Below are 16093 nucleotides of genomic sequence, written 5' to 3'. Positions count from 1 at the left end.
CTGCTATAAGAGGCAAGCAGTATCCTTTACAAATCAGTATGCTAACAGCCAACAAACTGCATTCTTGGGTTATGTACATTTTTGCCATGTCTTGTTTTAGTGGTTCAGCAATTTTCTTCTTCAACTGATGACCCCAACTTCATCTCTAAGGCTGGTGATTAATTAGTGATGAATCATGGAATTATGGTTATGACTCTGAAACAAAACAGCAGTCATTGCCACAGTTTAAAAAAGTACATAAAGTTCACAGCAATGCCAAGTCAATGTTGATTTTTTATTTTTTTTTTTTTTGACATCAAAAGCATTGTCCACAAGGAGTTCCTACTCTCCTGGTCATACTATCAATGCAAGTTTTACTGTGACATTTTGAAGTAGCTATGGGAAAGCATTTGGTGCAAATGCCAAGACAAGTGGAACAACAATTGGGTTCTCCACCATGAAAATGTGCCCATACACATCACTTGTTGTTCGACAGTTTCTTGCTTCCAAAAAACATTATAGCCATTCCCCATCCCTCTATTCCCCCCCCCCCACAACTTTTTTTCGTTCTTCAAGATGAAATTCTGGCTGAAATGGTATCTTTTGATACAGCTGAGGAACAGGCAGAATTGCAGGAAGTGCTCAATTGAGGACTTCCAGTATATGGCACGTATACAGTGACAACTACAGATTTTTCATGATGCCATGCATCATGAAAAATCTGTAGTTGTCACTGTATACATGCCAAGGGGGGGGGGGGAACTACTTCTAAGGTTACAGTGGAAACTAGGAGTTATGGTAATTTTTTTATGGTCAAATTCCCCAAACTTTTGGGTAGCACCTTGTATGCTACCTACTCTGCTCATGCTACAATAGTTGAAGTCCTCCATAATGATCATGCACTTTGCGCTCACAAAACCAATTTGCCTAAACATTTCCTGCTCATCACCATCTGTATTTCCTGGTCTATAGCCTCCCTTTGGAGAGACTGAATCAATCAATGCCACAAACTAATTTTTTTTTTATTATTTCTTATACTCCTGGCACTGGCATTTGTATAGAGAAAAACCCATTCATTGTCAGGATTCACATAGTGCTTACTGCTCTCTACAGACTCCACTTAGTTCTGCAGTATAGTATAGTATACACTCTCTCATTTCTCAAGCCACAATCTCCACACAAGGTAATCCCTGCTACTTTCTACACTTGCAATTCTAGTTTACCTGCCTAACACACTCACTTGCTCAGAATTATTTTTATAGTTGATCAATTTATTTTACTCATTCACCCATTAATTTATAAAATAAGCTTATTTAAAAAAAAATGCATGATAAAGAAGACAAGCTGAAATTTTAATATAATCTAAAATAATATTTGCAGGATGTCTATTTCTCGTGAAAGATAATATAAATAATCTTTACAATATTAATATACATGAATCATCATCATAATCAATTTCCTGATATGTAATCCCAAGGGGGTGTTCAGGTTACTATGACAGTACTACATGATTAAGTTTACATTATTAATTGCCTAGCAACAATTTTCCTCCAAATCAATCTAGTACACCTAAACTTCTTTTTACGCGATAGATATGTTCCTAAACATTACGTGTAAATAGAATTCACATAAAAAGAACTACTGACTCCATAGAAAAAGTGAAGATTGGTTCCAAACCTGAAATATAAGCAAAATAATGAAAAAACAAACATTAAATTCATTAGGATCATAAGATTTTTATTTACATTTCATGGAGAACACACATACATATAATGAATTTTAATAACTTTAAAAAAAAACATATTCATTTCAGTTGTTTGCTAAGGATTCTATAAAAAAATTATGTTATTCGCTATCAGTTTGACAATAAACGCGAAAGCTTTCATTTTCGTGAGACTGTAATATCACTAGAACTACTAGATATGGTATTATCGTCATAGACTTCCGCCTCAACTTGTGGAATTCTTGTTATGTCTTGAACAAAAGTACCACTGGTTGTTTCAGTAGTTTTAGGCATGAACTCAGGTTATTAATCGCTGTGTTGATGCTTTAGATAAGTCATGATATAATTCTCTGTATGAAGACATTAACAACTTAAGCTCACATGAAAACTTCCCAGCACGTTCTTCATTTGGATCATGCCAGCCAAAATAATTGCCTACATTACTGGCCAGTTTAAGACCTTCTTTAATAATATCAGCAGTAAAAAAGGATTATCTTGATCATTATCATTAACTTCTTCGCTTTCAGGAGTGTCAGAAACAATCTCTACTATTTCGTCTTAGCTAAGAGGTTTATCAATTAACAATTCTTCGATATCTGCCGATGTAAAATCATCGAATCCTTCTTCGCCAGTTTCACATGCCAAACTTATTATATTAGGGAATTCTGCAGTATGATTGAAGGGAACAGGAGCATTCTCTTTAACACATGCAGGCCAAATAGCTTTCCAGCATGCATTCATAGTTTCTGGTCTCAATTCAGATAACGTTAATCGAACCTGATCAATACAATCCATAATTGAAAATTTTTTTCACACACCCATAACTGACAGTGTTTCATCATCATTTAGCTTGTTCAAAACGTACTGAAATGTTCGTCTGACATAATATGTTTTGAAAGTCGCAATTATACCCTGATCTAGAGGTTGTAGCAATGATGTGGTATTGGGCAGCAAAAAAAAATTGCACATCTGGGTGTTCTATGGCAGGATGACTGGGTGCATTATCAAGAATCAAAAGCACTTTAAATTCGTGACCCCTGTCATTCAAATAGCATCTAACTTCTGGCACAAAATGTTTGTGGAACCACTCAGTGAAAATATCAATGGTCACACAAGTTTTTTTGTTGGTCATCCAATGAACTCGCAATTTTTGAAAATCTACGCCTTTCATAGGCTGTAGTCTTAATGATCGATTTATGAGCAGTGGTTTTAACATCTGATCTCCTAAAGCGTTCGAAATAGGAATGTTATGAGATCCTTTGCTGCTTTGAACCCACCAACAGTTTTTTGCATTTTTGATACGTAAGTTCTGTTTGGTATTTTTTTTTCCAGAAAAGGCCGATTTCATCCATATTCCAAACTTGTTCACGAGCATAACCTACATCTTCAATTATTTGAGCAAGTTTTTGTGGAAATGCTTTAGCAGCTGTTTCATCAGCAGAAGCCGTTTCACCTTTAATTTTTATATTATGAAGAGCATGTCTTTTAATAAACTTATCCAGCCGACCATTGCTTGCATGAAATTCATATTTTTTTCCTCAATTAAGACGAAGTATCTGGCTGCAGTTTTTTAATCTGTTCATAAAATCTCAATGCTGATTGCTTGATGGAATTTCCGTCAACTGGCATTCTTTTTTTGTACATTATCTTCTATCCACATCACTAAAGCTTTTTCGGCCTTTTCTAGAACATCTCTTGTGTATGATGACAATTTTGCACTCGATTTTGTACCGAACATACTGCTTTTCTAATAGCCTCTTCATTTTTCTTTATAGATCTGACAGTTGATTCATGGACTCCAAAATGCTTACCTACAGCCGTTGCACCTTCCCCAGTTTGAAGACGATCTAAAATTTGAATTTTTATATCCAAGGATACGGCTTTCCTTTTTTTTTTTTTTTTTTTTTTTGGTTATTGGCAACATCATGTGAGGGCCGGATTAAAATCTTCGGTTAATGAAATGAAAGTTTGAAAATTACATATAGCTTACCATTTATTATTTCTTGGCAAAATTATTAATTTTATAATGAGATTTTTATTTTGATTTCACTTAAAAAATGCAAATGCAAAAAATGCGGTAACTGTGTTGTCTACTCAAATACCAAATTCAAACTGCTTTTTTATGCACAGTCAATTATGTAATTCGGGAAATTTCCAATAAATGAAATTCATAAGAATTTAGAATTTTCTTAATTGAAACGAAAATTCTACAAAAATTCTCAAATTCTCAATTCTACAAAATTCTCAGAATTTTCTTGAATTACGGATTTTTTACTAACTTAGACTAGGTTGGTGCCGTAAAAGTGAATAAAAATCGCGTAAAAATTTTTTTTTGTTATCTCAATTCACGTAACTCCGAATTCGCGTAAAAAATTTGCATAAAAAGAGGTTTAGATGTGAGCACTCCAATATCGCCATATCCAACATTCCGTGCTTCTAAAGCACTTCTGACTTAATGAATCCACTGAAAGCTTGGTCTTCCTCTCGGGCTCTTTCCTGCAATCTTCGCATCAAACTCTGTTTTGCTAACCTTTCTTCCCCCATTCTATTTAAGTGGCCATACCACTTTAGATTAGCTCTGCTGACACATTCTTAAAAGCTAATAATGGCAAGTTCTAATATCTTCATTTTTAATACGATTTTTCCATTGGCTCACTCCCCTAATTTTTCTTGGAACCTTCCCTCATGTCTGTGGTCTCTAGTCTGATCAAGTGCTTTATTTCTAATCCAACTCTCAGATCCATAAGTTAAAACTGGTTTGAGCACTGTCTTATATACTGCTAGTTTGGTATGAGTATTTGGACTAATTTCTTTCTTATTCCATATAAATTTATTCAGCTGGATAAATTTATTTAACCTGCCATCTTCACTAAAAACTGTGCTTAAATAACTGAAATATTTTGCTTGTTCTATAGGATCCCATTCAAAATGCAGCTGAAGTTTGCTATGCTCCTCCCTATTTTCAAACTTTTGGTCTTTTTATTGCTGATTTTTTGCCAAATTTGTTACAGCTCTTATTCAATTTAGTTAGTGAATCCTGGAGACTTGCACTAGATGTGTTTAGGAGTACATCATCATCTGCATAAAGAAAAGAGCTAAGTCTGACATCTCCAATTTTAATATCAGGCCTGATGCCACTTTCTTTCATAATGTGATCCACATAGATGAAAAATAAGAGTGGGGATAATGTGCATCCTTGTCTTACCCCTGATTTTATATCAAACCATCTTCCTGTATTTCTTTCAATTCTAACTGCTCAATTACAACAATTACAACTTAAATATAGACTATGGATTGCTCTGTATAATGTTCCATTCACATCATATAAATGTAGTGTTTTGAAAAGCTTTTCTCTGGGTACCTAGTCGTATTGCTTTTCCAGATCTACAAAACTTAAGTACAAATCCTTGTCATATTCCCATGATTTCGCAACTATTTGTCTTAAAGTGAAAATCTGATCTTGACAACCTCTATTTGGCCTGAACCCAGCTTATTCTTCTCCAAGTTTCTCTTCCACAATCTTTCTCAGCCTCTTTTCAAGTGTGCTTGCATAAAACTTACTTGGAATTTAGTAGAGAAATCCCTCTGTAATTCTCAGTATGTCCCCTAAATTTCAGGTTTCTATCAATCATCACCCCCAGATCTCTTGTCTCCCCTACTTCCTCCAGTTTAACTTCTCCAAGAGAATATGCAGTGTCCCAAACCTCAAGACCTTACATTTTGCTGCAGTAAACCAACACCCCCCCATTCATTTGCCCATCTGTCTAGCTTATTCAAATCCACTTGCAGGGCTACCACATCTGCACTATTACTAATAACCCTTCCCAGCTTCAAATCATCTGCAAACAATTGAATATCCCCCCCCCCTGCAATCCACTGACAATGTCATTGATATAAAGGTTAAACAATATAGGTTATAGTACTGAGCCCTGTGTAACCCCATTCGTAACCCTCTGCCTCCTTGAAACTGCCCCACCATACACAACACTGTGATACCTATCAGACAGCCAATCCATGAATCCAGCTGACATCCAAACCCATGTGCCGCAACTTAAATATCAGCTTATGATGTGGCAGCCTGTCAAATGCCTTTGCTAAGTCTAGGAAAATGACAGTATATGCCTTTCCCTCATCTAATGCTCTTCTAACTTTATCATAAAAGGCTAGCATATTGCTAAAACAAGAGCACCCCTTCACAAATCCATGTTGACTCTCACTAATAACATTACCCTCATCTGCCCAATGCTGTATATGGTCCCTCACTACTTTCTCCAAGATCTTACTAACTACTGATGACACACAAACTGGCCTATAATTAGACACTTGCAGTCTGCTACCGCCCTTATGCAATGGCACTACCTTAACTTCCTCCCATTCCATGAACACCTTTCCTGCAGCCAGACTTTCATTGAAAAGCCAGGTCAAGGGCACTGTCAGTTCCTTAGCACATTCTCTCAAAACTCGTGGTGAAATACCATCCAGTCCCACAGCTTTACTAACATCTAGAGTACTCAGTATGTGGAACTCACTCTCCTCCTGCACTTCTAAACCTCGAACCTGCCCTACCCATCTACTATTAAAACCTTCTTCTCCAGGATGAAATACTCCAATAAAGTAAATTCATTTAACAACTCCACTATGTCTTCTGCATTAGTCACTCTATTTTTATCCCACAATGTCATTCTTCCACAATCATTTCTCCTCCTACTGGCCACATAGCTAAACAATTCCCTAGGATTTTCTTTGGATCTTAGGGCTAATCTCTTTTCATATTCCAGTTTTGCCTTCCTTACCATACTACTCACTCTCCTGGCCGGTGTCTTATATTCTTCATGCATCTGCTCTTCACCTGCCTCCTTATATCTCTTCCATAGCCTCTTTTTTGCATGCAGTTCCTGTTTAATATTGTTTGTCATCAACTTTACTTCAAATTGTGTCCTTTTCTTCACTTGTGGAATACAGCTTACTATTGCTGCTAACAAATATTCCTTCACAATTTCCCAAGCACTAATGATATTCTGGCCTTCCAATTCCTCCCTCCATGAAACTTCCCCAAGTTGATGTCTAAGACTATTATAATCACCTGCCTTATAATTCCACATACATTCCTCTCTTTGATACTCCTGCATGTCTATTCATCTTCCAAGTCAAAACCACATGGTCACTTTCTCCAGCTGGTGGGGGAGATGTCATCTCAGGTATTATCTATCTTGTCATCTAAATTGCCAAGGCATTTGGAGATTTTTTTTTTTTTTTTTTTTTGTTGGTGCAATAATGCATGTATTTTCATCATGATGTTGTTCCACAGAAATTTTCCCAGTGGGTTCTATTTCTATCTCTATATCTGAACAGTCACTATCACAACAATATCCCAAGAGTTTAAAGTGGATTGGTCATGGAGGTCCTTATCCTTAACATCTAAAAAAGCATTAGTGATTAGTGTAAGCTTTAATACATGTGTAAAAGATTAATGATTAGGATGCACTGTATTAGACAATTTTGGTTATTGCAGATTACATCTGCAATGACCAACCAATGATATGTAGCATTACTACAGCATGCAGAAAAGTGTATACAAGTAGATAGCATATATTTTGAGCAACCCTATTATAATAATACTATTGATTTTCTAACTTAAAAGTAAGTTTCAAATATTATTAAAACATTTTGTAACTTATAATCTTAAAATACTGATTGCAAAATGTTAGGCAAATTAGATGGACATGTAAAAAGGTGATCCTGATGGGAGACTTTAATTATAGGAATATAGAATGGAAGTAGTGTATGGGAACAAGGAGAGTGAGTTTATTGAATTTCTGAAAGATAAATATCTTAAACAGCATGTGAATGAAGAAACTAGAGCCTTTAATGTTTTGGATTTGGAGATAACTTCACAAGATGTAGTTGTTAGTGAGGTGTTGACACTGCCCCCGGTTGGTGAGAGTGATCACGAGGTACTTGTCTGAGAAGTAACGAAACAAGAAAAGATTACTGCCAAAAATGGATATGTGTGGAAGTATAAAGTGGGTGATTATAGGAGGCTCTGTAGTCAGTTAGCATCACTACATTGGGTAATCAGCTGAGTGAAAAAATGTTGACAATGCATGGAAAATCACAAGGCAATATCTGACAAAAGCAATGTATAACTGCATACCAAGGGTTAAGTAAGTAAATAGAGTAGGATTGAAATGGATGAACAGTGAAATCAAGCAAGCTGTGCTGGAAAAGAAAATGGAGGAGGAGGAAAAGAATATGGAGTAGGTACAAGCCAGTTGGTGGTGATCGGATCCATGAAGCGTTTAAAGTGCAGGCTAGAAAGGTAACAAGCATGATAAAGAGAGAAGAGGTGCAGTTTGAGAGGAGATTGGCTGGTCAGGCCAAGATTAACTCAAAGGAATTTTTCTACTATATGGCAATCAAGAGAAAGAATAATTAAGGTAGGCTGACACTGGTGGATAGTCATGGCAGATTGCACAGTATATATATAGTGGAACTATTGAATGAGCACTTCATCAGTGTATTTCATACTGGTGTAAATGATACGGTGCAATAAGGGAGGCAAGTATTAGGAGAATTGGAGTGAAAGAATCAGGTGTTGGTTGAGTTAGATGTTAATAAGGCTGTGGGAATAGATGACATATCACCATGCATTCTAATGGAATGTACACTACAGTTAGCTATGCCCTTGACATGGTTATTTAATGAAAGTCTTGCAGTGGGCAGGATTTCTAAGGAGTGTAAACAATCAAAATAGAATCACTCCACAAGCATGGTTCTAGGACAGAAGCTTCCAATTGTAGACCAGTCTGTACAACTGCAATTGTGGTCAAGGTTGGAGAGATTGGTTAGGAATAGGACTTGGTTGATGGACATAGCATTCTTTATGATGGTCAGCATGGATTTGTAAAGTGTAGGTCCTGTTTTAGCAATTTACTTGCATTTTATGATAGTAACGGGTGTGCTTGATAAGGGCGTGATATACAGTGATATTCTTGGACTTTGCAGAAGTGTTTGATGGATTATCACATTACAAGCTGCAGAGAATGGGAATAGATACTATATTGGTTAGATGGATTGGAGACTAGTTCTCTGAACAATACCAGCAGGTTGTGTATGATGGAGCAGTGTCTCAAAAAAAACACAAAAAAAACAGGAGGATGACTAGTTGCATGCCTCAGAATTCTGATCTTGGGGCCCCTGCTGTTTAACTTGTTTGTAAATGACATATTATGTGGACTGAGTGGGGATCTTCGCATCACCATCAGTTGTTTGCTGATGGTGATGCAAAGTTGGAAAGTATTATAAGTAGCACTGCTGATGATAATCCCCTTCAGGAAGATTTAAATAGATTGCATTTTGAAGTGCTGAAATATAAGGCTGTGTACTATATCGATGGTACCGAACTGTAGGAAATGGGTGAGTTTGAGATTTGGGAGTGATGGTTGACAGTAGACTGAAGTTTAGAGGGCATATTGCTAGTGTTGCAAAGGCTGCACATCATAGTGCTGGTATGATAAGAAGTACTCTAACATGTAGTGATAAGGAAGTGGTTGTACCACTGTATAAAGCACTGGTCAGACCACACTTAGATTATTGTGCTCAAATCTGGTCACTTGGTTTTCAGTGCTGATGTGGCAGACATTGGACAGCTGGCTATGGAGAGAGATATGGATTGCAGAGTTTGGTGGTTGGAGAAAAAGAAGTGATATGATACAGATATTTAAGTTAGTGAGAGGATTTTATCAGATTAATCCAGATGAGATTATAAAAAGAGTATAAGGCAAGAGGAAAAAAACCAGACGTTATCCCTGGGAGTTATGTAAGAGTGTGGTGAGGAGTAGATTTTTTACGTGGAGAATTGTTAGTGAATGGAACGCATTACCAGAGTGTGTTGTTAATGCAAGTCGTGTTATGGATTTTAACAACTGGTATGATAAATATGTTTAATCAGACATTAATGAGATTGCAATGTACTACCCATATCAGACTATCCCGAACCAACCTAAGTCAGCCTAATATTTTTCATCTAGTTAACCACATGGCAGGCCAAATTAATAGTTTCTCCTTTCTTTACCTGATGTCAAACATTATTATTATTATTGTTGTTGTTCTAGGCAACTCCAAGGAGTCGACAGACTCATCGAGGGAGGCCCTAACATCATATCAAGAACAACTATTCAACATTCACACAGTATCTATCATACCTTGCCTTGAACTCATTCACGGTGGTAGCAACCACAACAGACTCTGGAAGCTTATTCCACTCATTCACTACTCTCCAAGTAAAAAATCTAGCTCTAACACCCTTGTCAACCACATTCTTGCCCAGCTTCCATTCATGGCCCTTAGTCCTCCCACCACCAGTCATATTTTCAAAAATATCTTCTGGATCAATCTTATAGAAACCCTTCAGTAATTTGAATGTCTCAATCATATCACCCCTCCTTCGCCTATCGACCAATTTCTGCAACCCACAAATCTTCAACCTATTCTCATGAGGTTCATTCCACAGACCTGCTATCATCTTGGTCACTCGTCTCTAGATCCTCTCCACTTCCTCCCTATCACGAAGAAACCCTGGTGCCCATAACTGGGCACAGTAGTCCAGATGGGGTCTTATCAAGGCTCGATACAGAGGAACAACAATTTGTTTGTCTCTGCATGTTAAAGTATTTTTCAGAAGCCAAGTGATTTGGTGAGCTGTTTTAGTCACTTTTGCAATGTGCCCCCTAAACTTCAATTCCCTATCCACCAACACTCCCAAATCCCTGGCCTCATCAATCTCCTGGAGTACAGCTCCACCAATGAGATATACTGCTGCTATTCTTTTCACCCCAAAGTGCATAACCTTACATTTTGGAACATTAAATTGACATCCATTTATCCTAGCCCAGTCCTCCAAACTATCCAAATCATCTAAAATTTTGACATATTGTGCACTCATAATTGCTCTACCCAACTTTGCATCATCAGCAAACAAGTGAACACTTCCTCTCAAATCCTTTCCTATATCATTGATGAACAAATTGAAAAGCAGTGGTCCAAGAACATAGCCCTGTGGCACTCCACTAGTCACAAGCCGTCTTTTAGACTCCACCCTCCTATCCATCTCACCAACCCTATATCTATCCCCATCTGCTCCAGTTTATTGATTAGGGTTCTATGTGGTATCCTATCAAAAGCCTTGGCAAGGTCCAGTAGTATTACTGTAAACCCATTACCCCTATCCAGTTCAGTCGTCACTGTTATAAAACGTGAGCAAGTTACTGAGGCATGATCTACCCTTCACAAAACCATGTTGTCCCCCATACAATATCCCATTTTCATCTATCCAATCCTGTATTCTTTTCTTGACTAATTTCTCTAAGACCTTGACAATGATTCCTGCTAATTGGTCAGTAATTTACAACAGCAGTCTTGGAACCACCTTTATGCAGTGGAACTATTTTCCCCTCTTTCCACCCCCTCGGGACTAACCCAGACCCGAGACTCAAATTAAACAAAATGGTCAAGGGTACTGACAATTCTTTAGCTGCTTCTCATACAACACGAGCTGGTATACCATCCAATCCCACAGATGTATTGACATTGAGGTTATGTAATAGACTACTCACCTCCACTTCATTCACCACAATTCCTGTGTAATCTACTGGTACATTCGTTTCTGCAATGTCACCACCTGGATGATATATTCTTGCAAAGTGCTCACTCAGTAACTCAACTATATCAACTGATTCAGTTACCTCCTACCATCGGCATTCTTTAAAATCAATCTGCCATGTACATTTTTCCTTTTACTTGCTACATATCTAAATAACTGCTTAGGATTCTCTTTAGCCTGCATGGCCAATGTTTTTTCGTAATCCTTTTTTGCTTTTCTTACCACACTCGTTACCCTTCTGGCCTGCGCTTCATACCATTCGTGTGCCTTCCGGTCACCTTTCTCCTTAAATTCCCTCCATAGTTGTTTCTTTTTTTGCAGCTCAAGCTTAATGGTGTTATTCATCCATTTAACCCCTAGTTGATTTATTATTCAGACTCTAGGTATACAGTCAGCCATTGCTTCATGCAAACACTTCTTAACTACCTCCCATGCACTATCGACTTTCAGTATATTTATCGTCGATAAACATACTGAAACAGCCAGCACACTGTCATTTATACTGCTTGCTGATCATGATTTATTACAGGTTTTCAGTTGATATTTTAAAAAAAATATATAATTTCTAATTTCACTGCCTTCTTAATTTCATTTTAATTTTTTTTATGATTTTATTCCTACTTTTTTTAAAATTAATCCTTGCTCATGTATTTTGTTGTCATCTTCACAATGTTTTCCAATATTACATCATTTTTGGTTTAATTTTATATTCTTTCTGCATAAAATATTACTATTGCCCCGATCTTCAAATTACTTTAGTATGTCTGATTTGTTACCTTTCTAATTCATTTTTTTTAGTATTATAAATAATCCATTAATCTGAAGCCTACAAGATGATAAACAGTAGATACTGTTACACCCTGATAACCAAGAATGTAATAGGTGTAACAAGAAAATAAAAATATGAAATCCTATGTAAGTAGCTAATACAAAATATTTAAAGACAGAAAATATGCTTGCATCCAAGTAAAATAAATATAGCAGAAATTGTTTGTTTAACTAAATAATGAAAAAGGGAATCTTATTACAAAAGAGGATATGAAAAAAATAGGTTAAGTAAGACAAAGAAGATCAGAGATAAGAATTTGTATGTGAGAGGCTAGTTTAACACTCGAAAAGAGGAGATTAAAATATTGAAGTAAATTCTAAAAAGGGGATTAATTTAGTATAGAGGCTGGCTTAAAACAAATGATGATCGCTCAAGGTCAATTCCCAAAGTGAGATGTAGTCACGTGAGAGTCGCATGCAAGAGACTGTAGCATGTTTTGGGCAGAAAAAAAAAACACGACTTTAATTCGTGAATGAGATCGACTCCAATGGGGGGGGGGAGAGAAAAGACATTGAAGAAGGTGCCAATAGGGGCCATGCTGATAAAAGGGTTAGGAACCCCTCCCCCCACGAGGCTTTTTTTCCTCAGAGTTTCTTCACGAAATTTTCGTATAGGTAACATGGGTTTTTCCTGAGGGATGGTGTAGGAGTTATCTCCATCCGACGCAACAAGGAAACAAGGTGTACGGGAATTCAATCCCATATTCCTTGCAAGAGACAAGGAACACCATATAGTTACAAGAAGGAAGGAACTGTCTAAGTATCTCATCATCCAGTACTCGTATCGAGGGAAAGAAAATCCATACAGAAATCCGTGCCCACATGATGAGTTCCATAATGATAGAAAAGATCCTGTGTGTGTCCTTTATTCAAGCACGAAAGGTATAGATCGTGAAAACCATGGTTCGTCCTAGAAATGTACTGTAAAATCTTGTATCAATTGAAATCACATATAGTTGCAATCATTGTTAATTACCGGACAGTCAAAGATATACTAGGACTTTAGTACAAATCAGAAGAGAATGAGAGTAAACTAGTTTATATTATTTGATAAGCATTCATGTGCTAGAGATTTATGTATGCGCATGGTATTTCAAATGAGAGTGTCTTAAAGGTCAAATGTATGTATCGGCATAGCGAAAGGATAGTTTAACCTATATCATTTTGTTTTGTAAGTTAGACAAGGTAAACTGAATATAAACATGTCCATGGTATTATAGCAATATAGAGCATTCTGACTAGTATAAGGTTAAATAAAGTGTTAATTTGTTCCAGGATTATATGTGTATATTTATATGTATAAAGTCTGATATGTCGGCATGATTGCAAATTCCCATATAGGATTTTGCCCTAATACTTGTATTTTGCTTGTGTAATTTTGTAATTTTATTCTTAGTATTGAATTGTGTTTTATATAATAGAAATTGAATTGTACCTTGTTTGAGGTTTTAAATAAACTTTTGTTTCATTGATAATACAGTTGTCTGAAATTGCTGCCTAATGCACCACTTGAAAAAATATACAAACCTAATCACGCGGGAAATTAATGTGTTAAGTTACGAATAAAGGGTCACGACTGCTTAATAGTTTCACACTCAGACATATTTTTGTATTTGCTCCTTGTTTTCGAATTATATATCCTAAACCAAAGGTCCTGAAAGGCGCACTATAGTATAAATATTAGGGACACTAAGGGGAGAAAAGGCTTAAATATTTGAATTTTGTAATATCTCGTGCATAGTTAAGTTTTGAATAAAGATAAAATTAGAGATTCACTTGGAAGGATAAAGGAAAGTTTAATAATTGTAGATAGGGATGCAACAATACTCCATTATTATAAGCTTAATATAAATCTTTAATATAGTACTCTAGTTTTTTCTTATAAGTGTACATCTCCATATTGGTTAAAACCAGATAAACTAAATTTTTATTCTTAAAATCACTCAAGGAATCAACTCCAGAAGGCTATGAGTTTCTTCATGGGATACCTTGTATGCATTATCTTTCTCTTCCTCTCTCTCTCTCTCTCTCTCTCTCTCTCACACACACACACACACACACACACACACACAAAATAATAATTTCACTGTCTTTTTTCTCATTGAAATAATACAATCCAATTTAGCACATGTATTCAAACTAGAAGAAATACATACATATTGGTGGAGTTTCTTCCCATAATGCAAACAGTTGAAAAGTGGAAGGAAAGCCTATGTGTAATCTATCTCCTATTATATGGAGGCACTGGCTTGGACTAGGAAGTACTATTTCTCGTCTTTTTTGATGCCGAGTTTTGGTGCGATTAATATCATATAGTACTACCTATAAAGATGATTTAAAAAAACAACTAATTATTGTATTTGGTAACAATATTAATAAATGATATTGTTACCAAAATGTAATCAGAATACTGTCAACTCTCATTATAGCATCACTTGCTCACTATATCAAATTACTGAAAAGTTTGATCAAAGTCCTACATGTAGCATGCTGAGCTAAAAAAAATTCAGCCTAGTAAACTATCCACTATAACAAACCATTCATGTGGTGCAATGAGTTTGGACTACGAGTTAGTGCTACTAGTGAGAGCTGACTGTAAATAAATTTTCTTATAATAAGACCAAATTATATTGATATCACTATAACAGCATTATGAATCTTTAAATTAGAAATTCTAAATAATTTTTCTATATAAAAAATTATATAGAAAAACTATTTCTATATAGGGGGGGTTTGCCCATGGGGTGGGGAGAGGGTGGGATGGTGCCATTGCATGGGGGTGGTGGCAGACTGGAGGTGTCTAATTGTGGGCCAGTTTGTGTGTCATCAATAGTTAGTAAGATCTTGGAGAGAGTGGTGAGGGACCATATACAGCATTGGGCAGAAGGGGGTAGTGTTGTCTGTAAGAGTCGGCATGGATTTGTGAAGGGGTGCTCTTGTTTTAGCAATATGCTAACCTTTTATGATAAAGTTACAAGAGTTGGATGAGGGAGGGCATATACTGCCATTTTCCTAGACTCAGCAAAGGCATTTGACAGGGTGAGTTTTCAACTTGAATATCAGAGAACTGATATTCAAGTTGCAGCACATGAGTCTGGATGTCGGATTGTTCGGCTCGATTCAGGATTGGCTGTCTGATGGGTATCAGAGAGTTTTTATGGTGGAGCAATATCAAACGGGCAGAGGGTTACGGGTGGGGTTCCAGGGGGCTCAATGCTGGGACCTATATTGTTTAACCTTTATATCAATGACATTGTCCATTGATTGCGGGGGATATTCGATTGTTTGCGGATGATGCGGGACTGGGAGGGGTTATTGGTAATAGTACAGATGTGGTAGCCTGACAAGAGGATTTGAATGGGCTAGATGGATGGGATTGTCAATTTGATGTAGTGGGGTCTTGGGGTTTGGGACACATCGATGGGATGCTGCAAACTCTATGGGAGGAGTTAGGCTGGAGGAGGTGGGGGAGACGGGGGATCTGGGGTTGATGATTGGTGGAGACCTGGGGTTTAGGGGATGTGTTGCAAGGGTGGTGAAGGTGGCACATGGGATTGCTGCAGTGATGAGAGGGACGCTGGCCTGCAAGGATGGAATGGTTGTCATTCCATTGTGTGGGACTCTGGTCGGACTGCACTTGGGCTGTTGTTCTCAGATTTGTCCCCAGGATTTGAAGGGGATGGATTGGCTGTGGAAAGGAGATGCAGAGGCAAATGGCAGAGATGGTGTCGGGACTGTACAATGTTGGTTGTGAGGATCAGCTGAGGGAGTGTGGACTGCGTGCAGGGTTTGGTGGATGGAGAGGTGATATGATTGGGACTTTTAAACGTTGAGAGGTGGTTGCAGCATTGACACTGGGGAGTTCTTTTGTTGGTTGAACGGTGGGAGGGGGTCATGACAAG

At 37.1% G+C, this 16093-nt stretch overlaps 1 protein-coding gene across 1 annotated transcript in view; it reads right to left on the bottom strand.

The window, feature by feature from the left end:
* The window catches only part of LOC150101467 (serine/threonine-protein kinase Genghis Khan-like), an 896778-nt gene that overhangs the window by 133629 nt on the left and 747056 nt on the right, over window positions 1-16093 (bottom strand). Inside the window, 1 exon segment of the mRNA XM_090400803.1 lies at window positions 14348-14513. Coding sequence (XP_090256929.1) covers window positions 14348-14513 — 166 coding nt within the window.

This window comes from Typopeltis vanoorti, chromosome 11 (genome assembly GCF_054136105.1).
Source record: "Typopeltis vanoorti isolate ZY-2024b chromosome 11, IOZ_Tvanoo_1.0, whole genome shotgun sequence".
Classification (NCBI taxonomy): Eukaryota; Metazoa; Arthropoda; class Arachnida; order Uropygi; family Thelyphonidae; genus Typopeltis; species Typopeltis vanoorti.
This window is presented reverse-complemented; position numbering and strand designations above follow the sequence as displayed.